This window comes from Castanea sativa, chromosome 6 (genome assembly GCF_040712315.1).
Source record: "Castanea sativa cultivar Marrone di Chiusa Pesio chromosome 6, ASM4071231v1".
Classification (NCBI taxonomy): Eukaryota; Viridiplantae; Streptophyta; class Magnoliopsida; order Fagales; family Fagaceae; genus Castanea; species Castanea sativa.
In genome coordinates, this window is record NC_134018.1 from 44,785,562 (window position 1) to 44,802,303 (window position 16,742).

At 34.2% G+C, this 16,742-nt stretch overlaps 2 protein-coding genes across 2 annotated transcripts; both read left to right on the forward strand.

Moving 5' to 3' along the window:
• Positions 1-1,311: 1,311 nt before the first annotated feature.
• Positions 1,312-3,466, forward strand: LOC142641744 (adenine/guanine permease AZG1). Its single transcript, XM_075816229.1, has one exon. The coding sequence runs from the start codon at positions 1,492-1,494 to the stop codon at positions 3,220-3,222; it is 1,731 nt and encodes a 576-aa protein (XP_075672344.1). The 5' UTR covers positions 1,312-1,491; the 3' UTR covers positions 3,223-3,466.
• An 11,936-nt stretch (positions 3,467-15,402) lies between these two features.
• LOC142640029 (uncharacterized) lies at positions 15,403-16,496 on the forward strand. Its single transcript, XM_075814142.1, has 3 exons — positions 15,403-15,548; positions 15,786-15,927; positions 16,029-16,496. Exons 1-3 carry the CDS (start codon positions 15,403-15,405, stop codon positions 16,494-16,496), a joined length of 756 nt encoding a protein of 251 aa, XP_075670257.1.
• Positions 16,497-16,742: the final 246 nt, after the last annotated feature.

A 16,742-nucleotide genomic window follows, 5' to 3' on the forward strand; every position in this document is an offset into this window, starting at 1 on the left:
ATATATATATATATATATTCTATATAAAATTTTGTTTGGGAATCTATATGACACATAAATATAATAAATTATTCTTAATTTGATAATTGTATATAATATATCATATAATTAAAATAACATTATGTTTGATTGGTTATTTGATTATATTTTTTATGCATTCAATGATAGTTTGTCTGATTTTCTGCAATATTGAACCTACTAATAATTTTTTAATCTTAATTATTATACTTAATAAGTTTTTGATAATTGGATAATTTTTTAAATCTGAATTATTATACTTAATTTGTTTTTGATAATTGGATAGTTACAATAGGGAAACGAGGAGTTGAACATTTGATAGAAGTACCTGAAAATGCCAACCAACTGTTTACAAAGATCTTGACAATTTTGCTTAATTAATAGATTGTAATTCATTTTCTAAAATTTCAAAATCTAGGTCTATGAGCAAGTTAAAAACTATTGAATTATAAAATATTAGTATTAAACTTTTGTTACACATTTAATTATGTTTATTAAGACATTCTACTTTAGTATGGACATGGTAAATAGTATATACGTAGAAAAAATTTATTTATTTATTTTTTCTTCGGCTTGCAAGGATAAATTTCTGGTTTCGTGATTGTGTCTAATATCTTTTGACTAAATTTTTTATTTTATTTTATGGGAAGTAAATTTTTTTTTTTTTTATCTATGATATTGTTATCATTTTGCAGATATAAACAATGTTTAAACTTGTTCTATGATAATTATTTCAATATCAAACTACATCCCAAAGTTAAAGCTTGTACGTGTTGGATATATAAGGTTAAAAAAGGTGCTAGGTTACAACAAATTTCATAATTCTCAATTTATGTAGCTATCACCTCACACATGCGTATGTGAATGCAATTTTTTTTTCTTTGTTATACGGTTATACCTATCAAAATAATGCACATAAACTTAAAAAGAAGAAAAATAAAGAGATTTAATCAAACATATGCTTGAAAATTGGAACCAGCAAATGAATCCCGGGAAGAATTATATCCATATTTCTAAAAGAAAATTCATAAAACAGCGCACATGTAATTGAAGAGTTTTGGACTTTGAGACTTTGCCACTTTGATGAATATTATTATAAGGTTTTTCAACTACCAGCAACAGTTGTCATGCCTCATACACACCTCTGTTTTGATCAAGAGTCTTAATAAAGACCTCAAGCTGGAACAGTAATCTACAACTCATTGTTCACACACACAAATATAGTTTACGAAAAAGAAAAAAGAAAAAAGAAACCTTTCATAAATAGAATCATAACCTATTTAGAATCCTCAAGATTCTATGTATTTCTCTCTTGCATCTCCAAAAATAAAAGATACTCTGTCTCTTTCTCTCCTATTTCCATATACTTCTTAAACTCTATATAATATAACACCCCAAAAACGAAACACACCCACCCTATCAAAGTTCAGAGTTTTTTTCCCATTCCTTTCATTTGGGACTCAAAGTATCGACATGGATGAGTCTCAAACTCAGAGTCAGAGGCAGAAGCCCCTGACACGCCTAAACACCTATGTGGAAAAAAGCTGGGTGGGCAAGCGGTTCAAGATAGCCGAGAGAAACACCACTTTCACCACGGAGCTCCGAGCCGGAACTGCCACGTTTCTCACCATGGCTTACATCCTCGCCGTCAACGCTTCCATACTCACCGATTCCGGTGGGACTTGTTCGGTCTCCGACTGTATCCCACTCTGCTCTGACCAATCCATACCCGTATCCAGCTGTACCGGGTCGAACCTCCGGGTCGTCCAACCCGACGAGTCATGCAAATTCGACCCTGTTAATCCGGGTTACACGGCCTGCCTCGAACGCATACGCAAGGACCTGATCGTTGCCACCGTGGCTTCTTCTCTAATTGGGTGTGTGATAATGGGTGCCTTTGCGAACCTTCCTTTAGCTTTGGCTCCGGGTATGGGTACCAACGCTTATTTCGCTTACACAGTCGTCGGGTTTCACGGGTCGGGTAGTGTATCCTATAAAAGCGCTTTAGCCGCTGTGTTCATCGAAGGGTTAATCTTTCTAGCCATTTCGGCAGTTGGGTTACGTGCAAAACTCGCTAAACTCGTCCCGAAACCAGTCCGAATCAGCTCCTCCGCCGGTATCGGGCTCTTCTTAGCATTTATCGGGTTGCAAAACAACGAAGGAATCGGACTTATCGGGTACAGTTCTTCAACACTAGTCACTCTCGGAGCTTGTCCAGCTTCCTCCCGCGCCTCACTAGCACCTGTCATAACCGCCGCTAACGGAACCGTTAGTTTGTTACCGGGCGGTACCGTATCGGGCGGTATTTACTGTCTCCGAAACACAATGGAAAGCCCGACATTTTGGCTCGGAATCGTCGGCTTCGTCATCATAGCTTATTGTTTGGTGAAAGACATTAAGGGTGCGATGATTTACGGTATAGTTTTCGTAACGGCGGTTTCGTGGTTCCGAAACACACAGGTGACCGAGTTTCCCGATACGGACGCCGGTAATTCGGCGTACGAGTATTTCAAAAAGGTAGTTGACGTGCATGCGATAAAAAACACAGCAGGAGCTCTGAGTTTTTCAAGTATAGGAAAAGGGTATTTTTGGCAAGCTATGATTACGTTTTTATACGTGGACATCCTCGACACGACCGGTACGTTGTATTCGATGGCCCGATTTGCCGGATTCGTGGACCGAAACGGAGATTTCGAGGGACAATATTTCGCTTTCATGTCGGATGCCACGTCAATAGTTGTGGGGTCGCTGTTGGGGACTTCACCAGTGACGGCGTTTATTGAATCGTCAACCGGGATAAGGGAAGGTGGGCGAACGGGTTTGACGGCGCTGACGGTGGCTGGGTATTTCTTCTTGGCGTTTTTCTTCACGCCGTTACTGGCGTCAATTCCAGCGTGGGCGGTGGGTCCGCCGTTGATATTGGTGGGCGTTTTGATGATGAAATCAGTGGTGGAGATTAATTGGAACGATATGAGGGAAGCGATCCCAGCGTTTGTGACTATGATTTTAATGCCTTTGACTTATTCAATAGCGTATGGGCTTATTGGTGGGATTGGTACCTACATCGTGTTGAACCTATGGGATTGGGGTGTGCTGCTTTTGGTGAAGCTTGGAATAGTGAAAGGTACTGTAAAGGCTGAAGTCAACGGGACACGTGATCATGGTACAGAAGAAGACCCTAGTGTAAAGGCACTTGGTGTTTAAGGTTTTATTTAGAGTTAAAAGAATTGTGCCTTTTTTTTTTTTTAATTGGTGTGGGATTAGGAATTTGTGGAAAAAAATGGTTTCCATGGTGGGATTGTAAAAAAATATATAAATTTGCTTTCAGATCCCCTCTTTTTCTTTAATTTTTCCACATTAAGTAGGTGAGAAATTAGAATCTGATTCTAGATCTCTTTTCTCTCTGATGTATAATAGAATCTGCAATTTGATTTCTATAATTGATTAATTTTGGTATTTTTTTAATGTAATTTTTATTATTTTAGATCTAGGGTTATTATTTCCTTGTTTTTAAGTATATTTAATGCTTTTACAATCCAATTGGAGTCATATTATGGTTAGGAATCAATTAGGATATGTTTTAGTAACATATGTTTTATTGTCTATTAAATTTTACGAACCTTTAATTAGGCTTTTGAGGTGGACTCCAGCTTATATATTCTAGGAATAAACGAGTTATGTTTTTTGTGGCTTAAACACCCATATCACGTTTTCTTTAAAAGAAAAAAGAAAAAAAAAAAGATACCTTTTTAATTGGTAATATACTTTTTTAATTAGAAAGATTAGAAGATATCAATTGACTTAAGTTCATTGGACTTATTTCTCCTCTTTTGCAACCACCAAAAGGGTATCTTTCTGCATTGTGTTCAATCCAATTAACATGTTTTAATTATTACTTTTAAAGCCACAACATGTCTAAAATCTGATTAGCAATGGTCAAAAGAAAGTTTCTGGTTGGCATGTCTATAAAAAAAAAAAAAAAAAAGGAATTGTGAACGCGTTATAGTTTTTGATAACGAAATTGAGTCAAATGGACGGTGGTGGATTTTCATTTTTCAAGTAATACAGTAATATAAGTATGAAAACTTGTTCTATGATTACGTCCTGTATTTTACTTCATTGGACATGGTAGTATTAAATTCTTAATTTTTTGGTTACATTAAAACGCGAAGATAGTATTTTAATTTCTTAGAGTCTATATCGGTGCTCTAGTCGCTCTCTCTCTCTCCAAAAATAAATGGGGGTCTCAAAATAATGGTAAGCAGTGTAGGGCAGGCAGTGAATCAATCAATATTGCATTTTATTGCTTCCTGCTTTTTTAGGTACTCTGTCCCTGAGGAATATGGTCCACCCTGTGAGTTATGACTCATTTGAACTTTGAAGATTGAGTATCTCCACACAAAAAGAAAGGGTCTCTCTAAGTCTATATAATTATTTTATTTCATTTTTTGGGGAATAAATTTTGGTCCAACTTGTGTTTGTCTGACCAGATTTAAATTTAACAAGTTCTTTAATCTATACTTTCTCTTATTTTATAATAGAAGCATGTTAGTAATAAGAGTTAAAAATACAAACCTATAAACTATACATTCTTTTCCCATGTGATAAGACCATATGCTATAAACTATACTGAATTGACTAGATAACAATACTTGCCACTTTGTTGAGACAACTGGGACAGAACCAAGTTAAAGATTCCGTATGAGAAGTAATTCTCAAGGCTGAAATATGAGTGTGGATTGAGAAGACTTTTAACTTGATTTGGCCCCCTATTAGAGGCAGCCACTACTCATTTGTGCTCAAAGATCATGTCAATTATCAAAGTGGGCAGTGTTTAGTGGGGAATTAAGAATTTAAGATTAGCCAAAACTGATCAAAATACTTATCCGTGGCACTAATTAGTGGCGGAAAATGGGATTAACTAAGTCAATCAAGGAGTCATTCTCACTTTTAAAAGAAGAAGAAGAAAAGGGAATCCTTAATTTTGGCGTACAAATTGAAACATCTTATCACGTACTAATGTAGGTACACATGTTGATTCTAGTAGCAACGAGGCTTTGCAAGCAGAGTGAATTCCAAGAGCTCATATTTGCAACGTACACCTTGCAAACATAATGGATTATTATTCTGTTTGCTAGATGATATAGCATAATTAAGGTGAAAAACAGAACAAATTCTTGCCTGAGTGTTGATATGATATGACGTAGAACATGGTGCATTTTTTTTGGCCACAATAAAGTACATGTGTCACCTTAAAAGCCCTTTTTTTTTTGGGAGCTTTTTCATACACCAAAGAAACTCTATTTTTTTTATTTAATTATAATTATTATTATAAATTGCTGGATGAATAGAATTTAAACTGTTAAATGATAATCTAGAACATGTATTCATGTCCTAATGTGATGGGACTTGCTGTCTAAGAGTTGTGCTAATCCGCAAAGATACTCTACCAGTATTTCTTCTCTTCTTTAGTAGAAATTAATGCATACAAGAATTTTCCTGACACAAATTTATCATCTCAAGTTTCTTTGGGACACCTTAGCATGGTTGGCTTTGTTGGATTTTTGAAATATCTTATAGCAGAAAGTAAAATAGTCGGCCAAAGATTGAGACACTATTTTTTTTCGATTAAAAAAAAAAAAAACCTCAACTCATACCCCAAGCCCTCCCAATTTATATATACCTAAATAATATCTAAAAGTTGAAGCCTAACATTTATTATTACTTCACTCTTGTTAAGTTACATCAGCATAGCATTTCAGTCAATGTCGATCCACTTTGGTACACTTCAGTCCAGTTTAGTCCATTTTAATCCACTTTGGTGCACTTCAGTCCAATTCAGTCCCTTTGGTTTATTTCATTCCATTTTGGTCCACTTCGGTCCATTTAAGTCCACTTTGGTCTAATTAGGTCCATTTCGATCCACTTTAATCTATTCAATACACTTCAGTACTTACTTAAATTTTGAAAAGACAACTTTGGGTTGATAGTATCTGTTAATAAATCCAAATTTATTAAAAAATATATATCTCAAACTCATGATTTATATAATTGCATAAGGAATACCCGGCCCACTTGTACACATTTTTTGGGGTTCAATAGTTGATTTGCATCATGGGTTTTAAAATGGGTTCAACCTAAAGAAGAAGAAAATACAAGATTGGGCGCAAACTCAATGTCCTGTGCTTATCAACTGCAAGGGTTGGCCCAAGAAAACCCTCACATAAAGAACAAGTAAAAGTGTAAAACCTTAACCTTAACAAGCTTGGCACTCAGCTGACTGTTATTGTGATTTCAAGTTTCAACCTTGTTAGATATGAAGTTTGTAGTACATCATCATTATTCACAAAAGATGAATGAAAATCTGCATTTGAGATTCCCAAATTCTTTACTAGCCCAATTACACTTTATATGGGCAGCAGGGATGAGAATCACTGCTCCGTAAAATATCAAAAGCCAAGAGGACTGCTCGGTGCTAGACAATGTCACTGAAAATATGAGACAATGCCACTGAAAATATGAAATATACTTCAGGGTAACATTAATAGCAATGATTATTGATGATTTAAAAAAAAAATGGCAATCATGCTTTGTTATTGGTTGGAAACTTGATTTATATAAAGGATCCAAGAGTCTAAAGAAAGTTTCATTGTAACTAGAGGCGTAGCCAGAAATTTTTGCTTAGGAGCTAAGATAAAACAATCATATTGATTTGCAATTCAAGAAAAATTCAAAATATGACATTTGTACATACATTCATGTCTTGGCGCATTAGTTTAGAAAAAATAAATAAATTCAAAATAAGTCTTAACTATATACGTATCATATATATATATATATATATATATATATATATATATATATATATATATATATATATATATATATATATATATATATATATATATATATCATAAGATTACTGCTAGAATTCTTTTACTAGTGTAATTCATATTAGCACTCAAAATACTAACAAGCTAATCAATGAATTGAGATCGTAAGGAAGAATTAATGAAGAGAAATTGAAGAGAGCACTCGGTAATGACAATGAGTAGAGTCGTTTGGGTGGCTATAAAGTGCAAGGGATATTGTAATAGTTTTGGGAAATTGCAAAATTTATGCACAGTATCTAAAGTGTAATACATTAGATTTCTCAATTAACTTCAAACACATATTACCATGACAAATAAAATACAAACAATATTATCATTTTTAAGGACAACTAAATTCAATACATAGTTTAATTGGGAAATATAATGTACTACACCTTAGTTTTATGACTTTATAAACGTAAGGGGTAAAATTGTAGTAAAGGACATGGACATGGACATTAGGACATGGGATATGGTCTTAGCCTCTTAGCCAAAAAAATAATAATTAAATAAATAAATAATGGATCTGCCAGTGCTGTGTTTTTAATGGAGAATGGAAAAACCAAAATGAATGAATCTTTGTGGCTGAAAAGTGGGGATTTGAGATGAGGGAAGGGAGTTCTTATGGCTATCGTGTAGGGGGGAGGGCCAAGTTTTTTATCTTGTGGGGGCCAGCTTTGAAATTAAAGGAATTGAGAACTAGTTTTCCCTACAATTAAAGAGGATTTAAAAAGTTTTGGAGGGGCCATGGCCCTCCAATGCATTACTTAAATAAGTTCAACAATTAAGTTCAACAATTAAACAAGCTAATTATTAAATAAATTTATGATCAATAAATACCAAATAATCAATATATATATATAAAAGTAGAGACCTCATGCAGGAAAGCATGAGGTCTTGCCATGTGGTGCTTTCCATGATAGCCATCTTTTTTTTTTTTTTTTTGGTTCAACTTACAACTCATCTATTACTTATTACCCCTCATCACTCCTCTCTTGTGTCTCAATTGACTAAAATAATTTTTAAACTTTCAAGTATACTGTACACCATTAATTGTTTAATAAAGAAAAAAAATACCATTAATTAAACTCTTCTACATCTCACCCTTCAATTGCCCACCTGTTGCAATTATCTAAGTTATATAGCTCTTCTATATCTAACCCTTTAGTTGCCCACCTCTTTCAATTATCTAAGTTATATATTATTACACTTCCTTCTAGCCATGATTCCCCTTTTACAATCACTTCTCCTTTTCTTTTAATGTTTCTCTTTTCTTTTCTTTTTTTTATTCTTTCTAAAATCTTTAGCTACACGTTTTTTAGAAATCAAGTTTTTATAAATCAAATTCTTGATGTATTGTAGGACAGATTGTGCTTGAAATGAGTAAATCCTATGGCAAAATCGTGGTTCTGCATTCTGGAATTTGTAAAGTTCAAACATGGCGAGTAAGAGTTTGAAATTTTATTCTTTTTCTCCTTTTGAAATTTTATTCTAAAAAAGTATTCTCATTCTTGGCTAAGTAAGAGGAAACACAAATACTTTGCTTTAACTATTATAAACTAAATTAATTTTTGTTGTTCTCAATCTAAAATTAGAGTTTGCAACAGAGGGTTAGGTTTTAAATGTGTTGTTATCAATTCAATATTAGAGTTTGCAATTTCCATGTGTTGGGTGTTTTGTTGGAATTATTACAGACAAATAAGATTAAGTGGTTTACGAAATCCCATGACAAGGGCAATGGCAAAGAATCCAATCGTATCCAATTGCTCTCTCTCCACACCTTTGCAAATACCACAAACATTTTATCATAATTGGAATGTCCCTTTGAGGTCAATTTTATTTTTCCCATTATTTTTATTGGGATGTTATTTTTAATTTCAGTAATTAATTGGGTTTATCTTTATTTTTTGGGGGCAATAATCATCATATGCAAATGTTAAAATCTAGAGCATCTTATCACAACTATTAGTATACGTCCTTTTCTTACTTTCCAACTTCCATTCATGTAATTGAAACTATATGGGGCTAAATAATGACTATTCTCGATTAAAATCTCATTTCAACTGCTGCTATGCATTTGCCAACTATTGGTGCTACAGTGCTCAAAAGCCCAATGGGCAATTTTTGGTTTAACTATATATTATTGCTAGATATCAACACAACACAAATTTCATCTTTTGTGCACATTTAAATTTAGTCTTCTTTCTTTTTTGAATTTAACTTGCTCTTTATTAATGTTCATTCTTTGTTGTTAATTAATGAAATGCTTTTGATTCCATAAAACATTTGGATATTAATGTTTACATTCTTGATCAATTTTGAGTGTTATTTGGATGTAGTTAAGCATCAATGTAGTAGACCTCATGTTAGTTTATTTGTTGCTTAATGTACTTTGTGCAAGAAGTTGAATTAAAAGGTTTGAGTTTACATGTGCATGAGATGAACTTTATGCAATCTTCAGTAGGAAGGGGACCATTCACACTATGACAAAATAACACATTAAAGAAAGTAAATTCCATTCATGTTTTCTAGCTATAAGAAACTTTTCTTTTTTTATCTAATAATAATTTATGGTTCTAAGGTATGCAAATGCTTATATCTGGCAGTTTGCTTTGTAAATTTACGAAGTTTTCTACATATGATGAGGAATTTCGTATTTGAAAGCTTTAAAGGGGAAACCGGATATAAATGTTCATGGAATTACTTTTTAACCATTGTCGTTTGTGATTTTCAAACGACTGCATATTGCAAATTGTCGTGTTGATATTAGTTTGGGATACTTACAAAAAATAACAAAGAATGTTGCCAAATCTAAATTTGCCAGATTTGGCACTAACTAAACTCAATAGAATTTTTAATTTTAATATTGAGCTTTAATAGGATTTGATTATGGTTAGGAACTAGGGTTTGGTTTGAATTTAGTTTTACTATTAAACTTTGTAAATTAATCATGACTAACAATAATTGTATAATGAACACAAGGGGTTAAAAGATAGATATATATATATATATATATATATATATGTTTTTTTTTTGCAAAATGCATCGCGCATCGCGCGGGATATCGGCTAGTTAAGACTAAAATTAGAATAAATAGTTTAATTAACATATAAAGGAGGGCCGTTAAATATTAAAATGGGAAAAATAATTATATCATGTCAGTCATGCAAAATCTCATTCTCCGATTCCTACCAAACAAGAAATATATATGATTTCAAATTGAAGGCAATTCTAAATCCATCAATGAAGCTCTACAAAATCCTTCTTAGGCTTTAAATTTTTTGGCTTCTTTTTTTTGGACTTCTATCAAATTAGCTCTTAGTTTCCTCATTCTCAGGGCTGGCGCAATCTAATTCGAGGCCTAAGGCAAAATATATTAGCTCTTAGTTTCCTCATTCTCAGGACCGGCGCAATCTAATTTGAGGCCTAAGGCAAAATATATATGTGAGGCCTTTTTATATAAATATTAATTAAATAAAATTATATAATATAAATCAAATTGAGGTTAATTTGATGTATTAAATACATAATTTAATGAATAATACTAACTAAAACTAAGGTTTATTTCATATAGAGAATTGAATATCATAGTTGAAAAATTAATTTAACAAGAAGAATTTTTTTTAAAAAAGAAAATTAATTTATCTTAGATATATAACGATACATTTATAGTTAATTACATTTATAATCTATGATATTAATTGATGTGTGGTTTTGTAGTAGATTAGTTTACAAATATTAAAGTTTCAAACTATTAGAGAGGATTAATCATCATTGATGATCTAACACATTTGCAATTTTTTTTAAAGCCTTGTTAGAAATAAAAAAGGAAAATGTTAAAAGTACTACAAAATGTTCACAATATAATGTGACAATAATAGTTGTGGGGTGTAAAAGAACCCAAGTGAGCATTTGGGCCTTTTGGGCTGTAGCAAGAAGGGCTGATCTGCTCTTGATCTAAGAATTTGTTAGTACTACGAATTGGCCCATACGCCGAGGGTCCGAGGATACAGCCGAGGGTGAGTTTCTCCTCGGACAGATCCAAGAGAACTTAGAGATTCACTACGAAGGGCAAGACAGAATTCTGGAAGGACTGTTGGTTAATAGGGGGAAACCCTGAGCCTTCGAGGTACACCGGTGTTAGAAAAATACCAAAAGTAAAGGCTGCCACCTCTACATTAAAGACTCTGCACCTACCTCCCTGGCCGCATTAATGGGGAAGTGACTCCTAAACAGTAGAACTGAAACTTCTGGTCACTATTCAAAGGCACTAAGAAAAGAAATATCTAGGGGGAGGAGGTTTGAGAAACACGTGGGAAAAGTATCAGGAAAAGAAGTATTTAAGGGGGATGAATGCCAAAGAAAAGGGGGGCCAAGAAACAAAGAAAGAAATTAAGAATTGTAATCTTTGAGAAAGAAAGAGAAATAATACAGAGAGGGTCCTCGGCTTACGTCCAAGGAGCTCTATTTGCAATTATCGTTTATTATTTACAAGTGTCTGTAACTTTTAGCCTGTTATCAAGTTCTCAGTACTTCTAACCTAGGTTTCAAGCTCACACTCTACAAATTTCATTATTTAAGGCTCATTGGGCCTGAGCCCGTAGTTGTCTTTGGGTCCAGGTGCAATTGTGCACTTACAATAGTGAAGGATGAGCTTCAATAATGTAATTCATGAATATTTAAAATACTTTTTTGTAATTGGTAACATAGCAGTTTGTAAATCTATAATAAAATTTGTGATATCCTTAACATCACTAATAGTAAAAAGTGCACAACAATTTGAAAAAATTCATATTTTTTTTTATAAAATTTTGGGCATTTTATAATGAGATGGGGCCTTTTTTGTAAAATGGTAAATATTTATTTGGCGGCGGCCCCGCGGGGGGCTTCGGCCTAGGCCTTGGGCCGGCCCTGCTCATTCTGTTGGGAGTTTGTTCTTGAGCATGCTGTGCACAGCTTTATTTGGTACAGGAGAATGATCTTGTCAAAACCAGTTGCTCTGGCACCGGACAAAGCTTCTCAAATGGCCAATAGTCTTGTAGTCGTTCTTTCCGTAGGCCTAAAACTTCTGCTTCACCAGTCTAAAGCTTGTTTAATAAAAGTATCACAACATTTTAGTGGTACAAAAGAATTCTCAGCAACTCATTTCACAACTACTTATTTAATCACGTGAGATATAAATCTCATGTACCTCAGAACTTCTATATCTATATATATATATATATATATATATATATATATATATATATATATATATATATATGCCAGCTACAATTCATTTGGGCTGTCAAAAGTACAGTAAACAATGCAGTGTCGTCTCTATGGTATTCTTTGTGTGGATGATGAAATGTTTTTCTACTTAACACAATTGAATTAGTCATTCGCTTGGCTTAAGTTTCCAACCATATTGATATTTTCTATACAATGTTTATGCTTTCTGGTTTCCATGCCAAAAGAAATTCTTGACATCTTAACAACAATAAATCGCAAGAGTACAAACCATAGTGCAGGTATAGGGGCAAATTTCATAGTTGTACTCAAAGCTAGAGCTTTACAAGTATACTTTACCATCCTCTCTGTGGAAGGACTAGAATTTAGCTTCAATTGTGTATGTACAATTTAAATATCTAAGCAGCAAATAAAACTGAGCTGCCAAGATGGCTTTAGGGGTTTAGCAGTTGCGGAAGCTTTCCAATTTAGTGACATTTGGCCATCTGACCCTGCTATTATTGAGCAACTTTTATGTTTTTTGGTTCAGTATTATAATTTTTGGGAATTAGCAACCTTGTTATCTGGGAGTGGACAACTTAATAGTAGGATACACTGAGATTGAAACACCAATAGCCTAGTCCAATTTGTTAAATTACTTAACAAATGTAGCATAAAGAATGCCCTTTTTTCTTTTTAAATCCCCTTCTATCTCAGTAAAAGGACCTTTTATTTATGGCTCAAAGTGTACTGTAACATTCAATCATCTGCCGTAGAACTGTAGATATTAAAATTTATAAGCTTAGATCGTACTTTGTCTTTTGTCTCTGTCAGGAATGGCAAACATTATGCAAATGGGTCGAACTCATAACCTTTGTGATTATTAGAGCAACAACTTGAGTTGAATGAATACCAATATCATTTGAGTAAGTTGACAGGTAGAAAAGCACAACCAATGCATGCATTGAAAGTGTAAAATGTTTTTTGTTTCTCCTTTTGCTGGTCAGCAATGGGCATTCAGCTGTGTTCTCTTTAATCTTGTAAAGGTTATACACCGCATTTATATGTGCTTGGATGAAAGTGTGAAACTAGACTGAGTACAGTTATCAATATTTTTATGCAATCAATTTTGATTATATTGTTAACCAGTTACCAATTACATTATTTGACAATGTCAAATAATGTAATTGGTACACTTATCAACTACAGGATCATAGAACTCAAAACAAAACAAATCTATCCCATGTTACATATTAGTATTTTTTTTTCCTTAACATCTTCGTCAACGTCTGGGTAATTCAAATTAAACTAAAAGAATTAGAATTTGGAACACAATTGAATGCAATACATTTAAGTTGGAGGATTGGATTTGGGGTACTGTTGGGAAGTAGTTGTCTTGTGTCGATTTGGGTGGATTCTGAATCAGAAGGGAGAGGGTTTGGTACAGCAATCACATAAATGGAATAAATTATTGGGCCTTGAAAGTAAAATAGATATACATAGAGCTTGTACAAAATCCTCTGCACGATGATGATGATGATACAGTTGTGATACACGGCTTCCCTCCTTCCCGAAGGCATGGAGGTTCTGATGATGATGATGAAGTACGGTTTTGATTTGATTTGAAGACGTTCAATTCTGGTAAACCACTGATCTGATGATAGATCAAAGTCATCTAATAAACTAAACATCAAGGAAATTGATATAAGGAATGGTTCGAAGAGGATTTAGTTAGGGTCAAATTGTTTAGAAATCGTTGCTCTTTCACATTTTATACATGTATGCATTGCAGCAGTATGCCTCGTGCCCGCAAATATATGTTGGTACTTGGGAAGCAAATACTTCTACTAATAAAGAGTGGATATTTGCTTCTTTCTAATGGGTTTCGAATTTATTGTACATAACTTGACTGATGTAAATCTATGACTTCAATTTAGGTTTTTTTTTTTTTTTTTTTTTCCTAACCAACCACTTGAACCTTGAATTGCCTTGTCTTATGATTCATCGATCAAATAGATTTGTATAATTTATGTGCATTAAATTACTATAGTATCATATATTTTATTACATTATACTTTAACTTATTCATTTTCTTTTATTGTGTTATATTTCTTTTTCTCTCATATGAATATACAACTTGAAAGTATATCTTAATGTGGCGTTTGGTACGGGGAATCCACATTACTCCTGGCATCTAGATTCCCAGGAATGTGATTCCTAGGAATGTGATTCCTAGGAATCACATTCCTAGGAATCACATTCCTAGGAATGTAGCTATTCCTATGTTTGGTTTCATTGGGAGATTCCTAGGAATGTGAGATGATAATGTTTGGTGTATTCCCAGGAATCTTAAATGAATTATTTGTTTTTCCCATTTTGTCCTTAGATTTGAATGTGAAGTACCAAGCCCATTAAAAAAAAAAATCTTCCTTTAAATAAATGATGAAAAAAAAATATAAACTATTAATTAGTCCTTTAAAAAAATATCTTACTCTAAATAGATAGATAAAAAGCATTATATAAACTATCAATTAGCAACACATTCATTAAAACTGTGATCTAACATTTCAAAATGACAAGAATAATACAAAAATAACTATTAGCAGAGTTATTTATCCTGTTTATGTTGTTTTGACGGGAAAAGATAAAGACAAGAGAGAAGATATTGATAATTTGTTTTATAGTTTATCTTAATTGCTTAAATGATAAGGAAAAAGGGTTAAAATTTTCAATTTATAAAAAATACAATTTCTTTTAAGTTTAGGAATCTGGATTCCCACCTGTTTTAAAGGGAATCCACATTCCTACTGAGAGGGGTTTAAGGATTCCCCTGGCATCTGATTCCCTAGCGTAATTTGCAACCAAACATGGGAATCTTTAAACATTCCTGGGAATCCTAAAACATTAGCCCATACCAAGCGCCACCTAAAAGATTAGACCTGAAGCTTCGGTCTAATGTAGCTGAGAGTGATATGGACTCCTGGAGCTTAGATGGGTATCCTAAAGAGCCTCCTAGCAGCATAAGCAATGCTTAACTACCTGATGCCAACGAGAGCATGGATATGCAGTGTGATAAGGGAGGTGACATTTCTGATCACTCTCTTTGACTTTACTTAGTTGTTTCTGTCCTTATTTTATTTTGTTAATAATGAATTTGCTCAGTTGGAATTGTAGGGGTGTTATTAACCCCAATTTTGGTTTTGTTGTTGGGAATATGATTCGTATGCATCGTCCAACTATTTTGATTATTTCTGAAACAAAAGTCTGTGGTGCTAGAGCTAAAGGGATAATAGATAGACTATCCATGGATGGTGCTTTTGTGGCTAATTCTTTTGGTCTCTCTGGGGGTTTGTGGGTGTTGTGGGACTCAGAGCAAGTGGATTTATCGAAAATTTCTTCAACTGAGCAAGAGATTTATGCTCTTGTGACTTCTACAGCTAGGTCTCCCTGGTTATTGTTTGCAATTTATGCGAGTCCAAGATATGCAGAGCGTAGGCTTCTATGGGATAATTTAGCCTAGGTGGCGGGCTTGCATACATTACTGTGGGTAATTGCTGGGGATTTCAAAAAAATTCTCACGAATGAAGATAAGTTTGGTGGGAATCTAGTGAGTGTTAGCAAAGTGCTTCGCTTCCAGGAATGCCTTGATTCATGCCGGATGATTGATATTGGATTCAATGGTCCTAGGTTTACTTGGTCTAATCACAGGCCTTTGTCCCAGTTAATTCAGGGAAGGATTGATCGAGTCTTCGTTAACCCTGAGTGGAATTCTCTCTTTCCTGAGGCTACGGTCTTCCATTTAGAGAAAACCCATTCTGATTACTGCCCTGTAAAATTGTGTTTGGAAAGTAATCAAGGTTTTCACCCTTCTAGGCCTTTCAAGTTTCAGCCTATGTGGCTTTCTCACCCAACTTTCCCGGGGTTGGTTAGGGAAGCTTGGGCAAACCCTTTAAACGTCTAGTCGGCTATATCTTCCTATCTGAGCAAGCTACTACTTGGAATCGTACCCAATTTGGTAATCTCTTCCAGAGGAAGAATAGAATCTTAGCCAGACTAAAAGGTATTCAGAAGAGTTTGGCTATGAATCCGAATTCTTTCCTGGTCAAGTTGGAAAATAATTTGCAAGTTGAATTTGCAGAAGTGTCTAATCTTGAGGAGGAGTTTTGGGCCATGAAAGCCAAGATTTTGTGGTTAGGTGACAGGAACACTACTTTCTTTCATACTTCTGCTTTGGTTCGCCAGAGAAGAAACCGCATTCTATGTTTGAAGGATAGGGCTGGCAATTGGATTGATGATGATAGGGGTATTGTGGAATTCATTAGGGAGGATTTCTTGGATCTGTTCACTACTAGTCTCACTTATTCTCCCCGAATGCAATGGAATCCTCTTTGCTGGTAAACCTTCTTGAAAGATGAGGATGCATGTACTCTTGATAAGTCTATGACGGATGAGGAAATAAAAGCCGGTCTTTGGGCGCTTAAACCTTTTAAAGCTCCCAGGCCTGATGGGCTCCATGCTGGCTTTTTCCATCGTTTTTGGCTTATAGTTGGGGATGCAGTGAAAGCAGAGATCAAGGGGATTTTCAACTCTGGGGTGGTTCCTGATTATCTCAACAGAACACTGATTACCTTGATAATTGTGGCC

What these genes read in the sequence shown, in the direction of transcription:
- LOC142641744 (XM_075816229.1), top strand. Translation starts at nt 1,492, where the DNA reads ATGGATGAGTCTCAAACTCAGAGTCAGAGGCAGAAGCCCCTGACACGC.
- LOC142640029 (XM_075814142.1), top strand. Translation starts at nt 15,403, where the DNA reads ATGGATGGTGCTTTTGTGGCTAATTCTTTTGGTCTCTCTGGGGGTTTG. An exon ending in TCTACAGCTAGGTCTCCCTG is followed by an intron (nt 15,549 to 15,785) that starts GTTATTGTTTGC and finishes CAATGGTCCTAG; the next exon opens with GTTTACTTGGTCTAATCACA. An exon ending in CCCATTCTGATTACTGCCCT is followed by an intron (nt 15,928 to 16,028) that starts GTAAAATTGTGT and finishes GGGGTTGGTTAG; the next exon opens with GGAAGCTTGGGCAAACCCTT.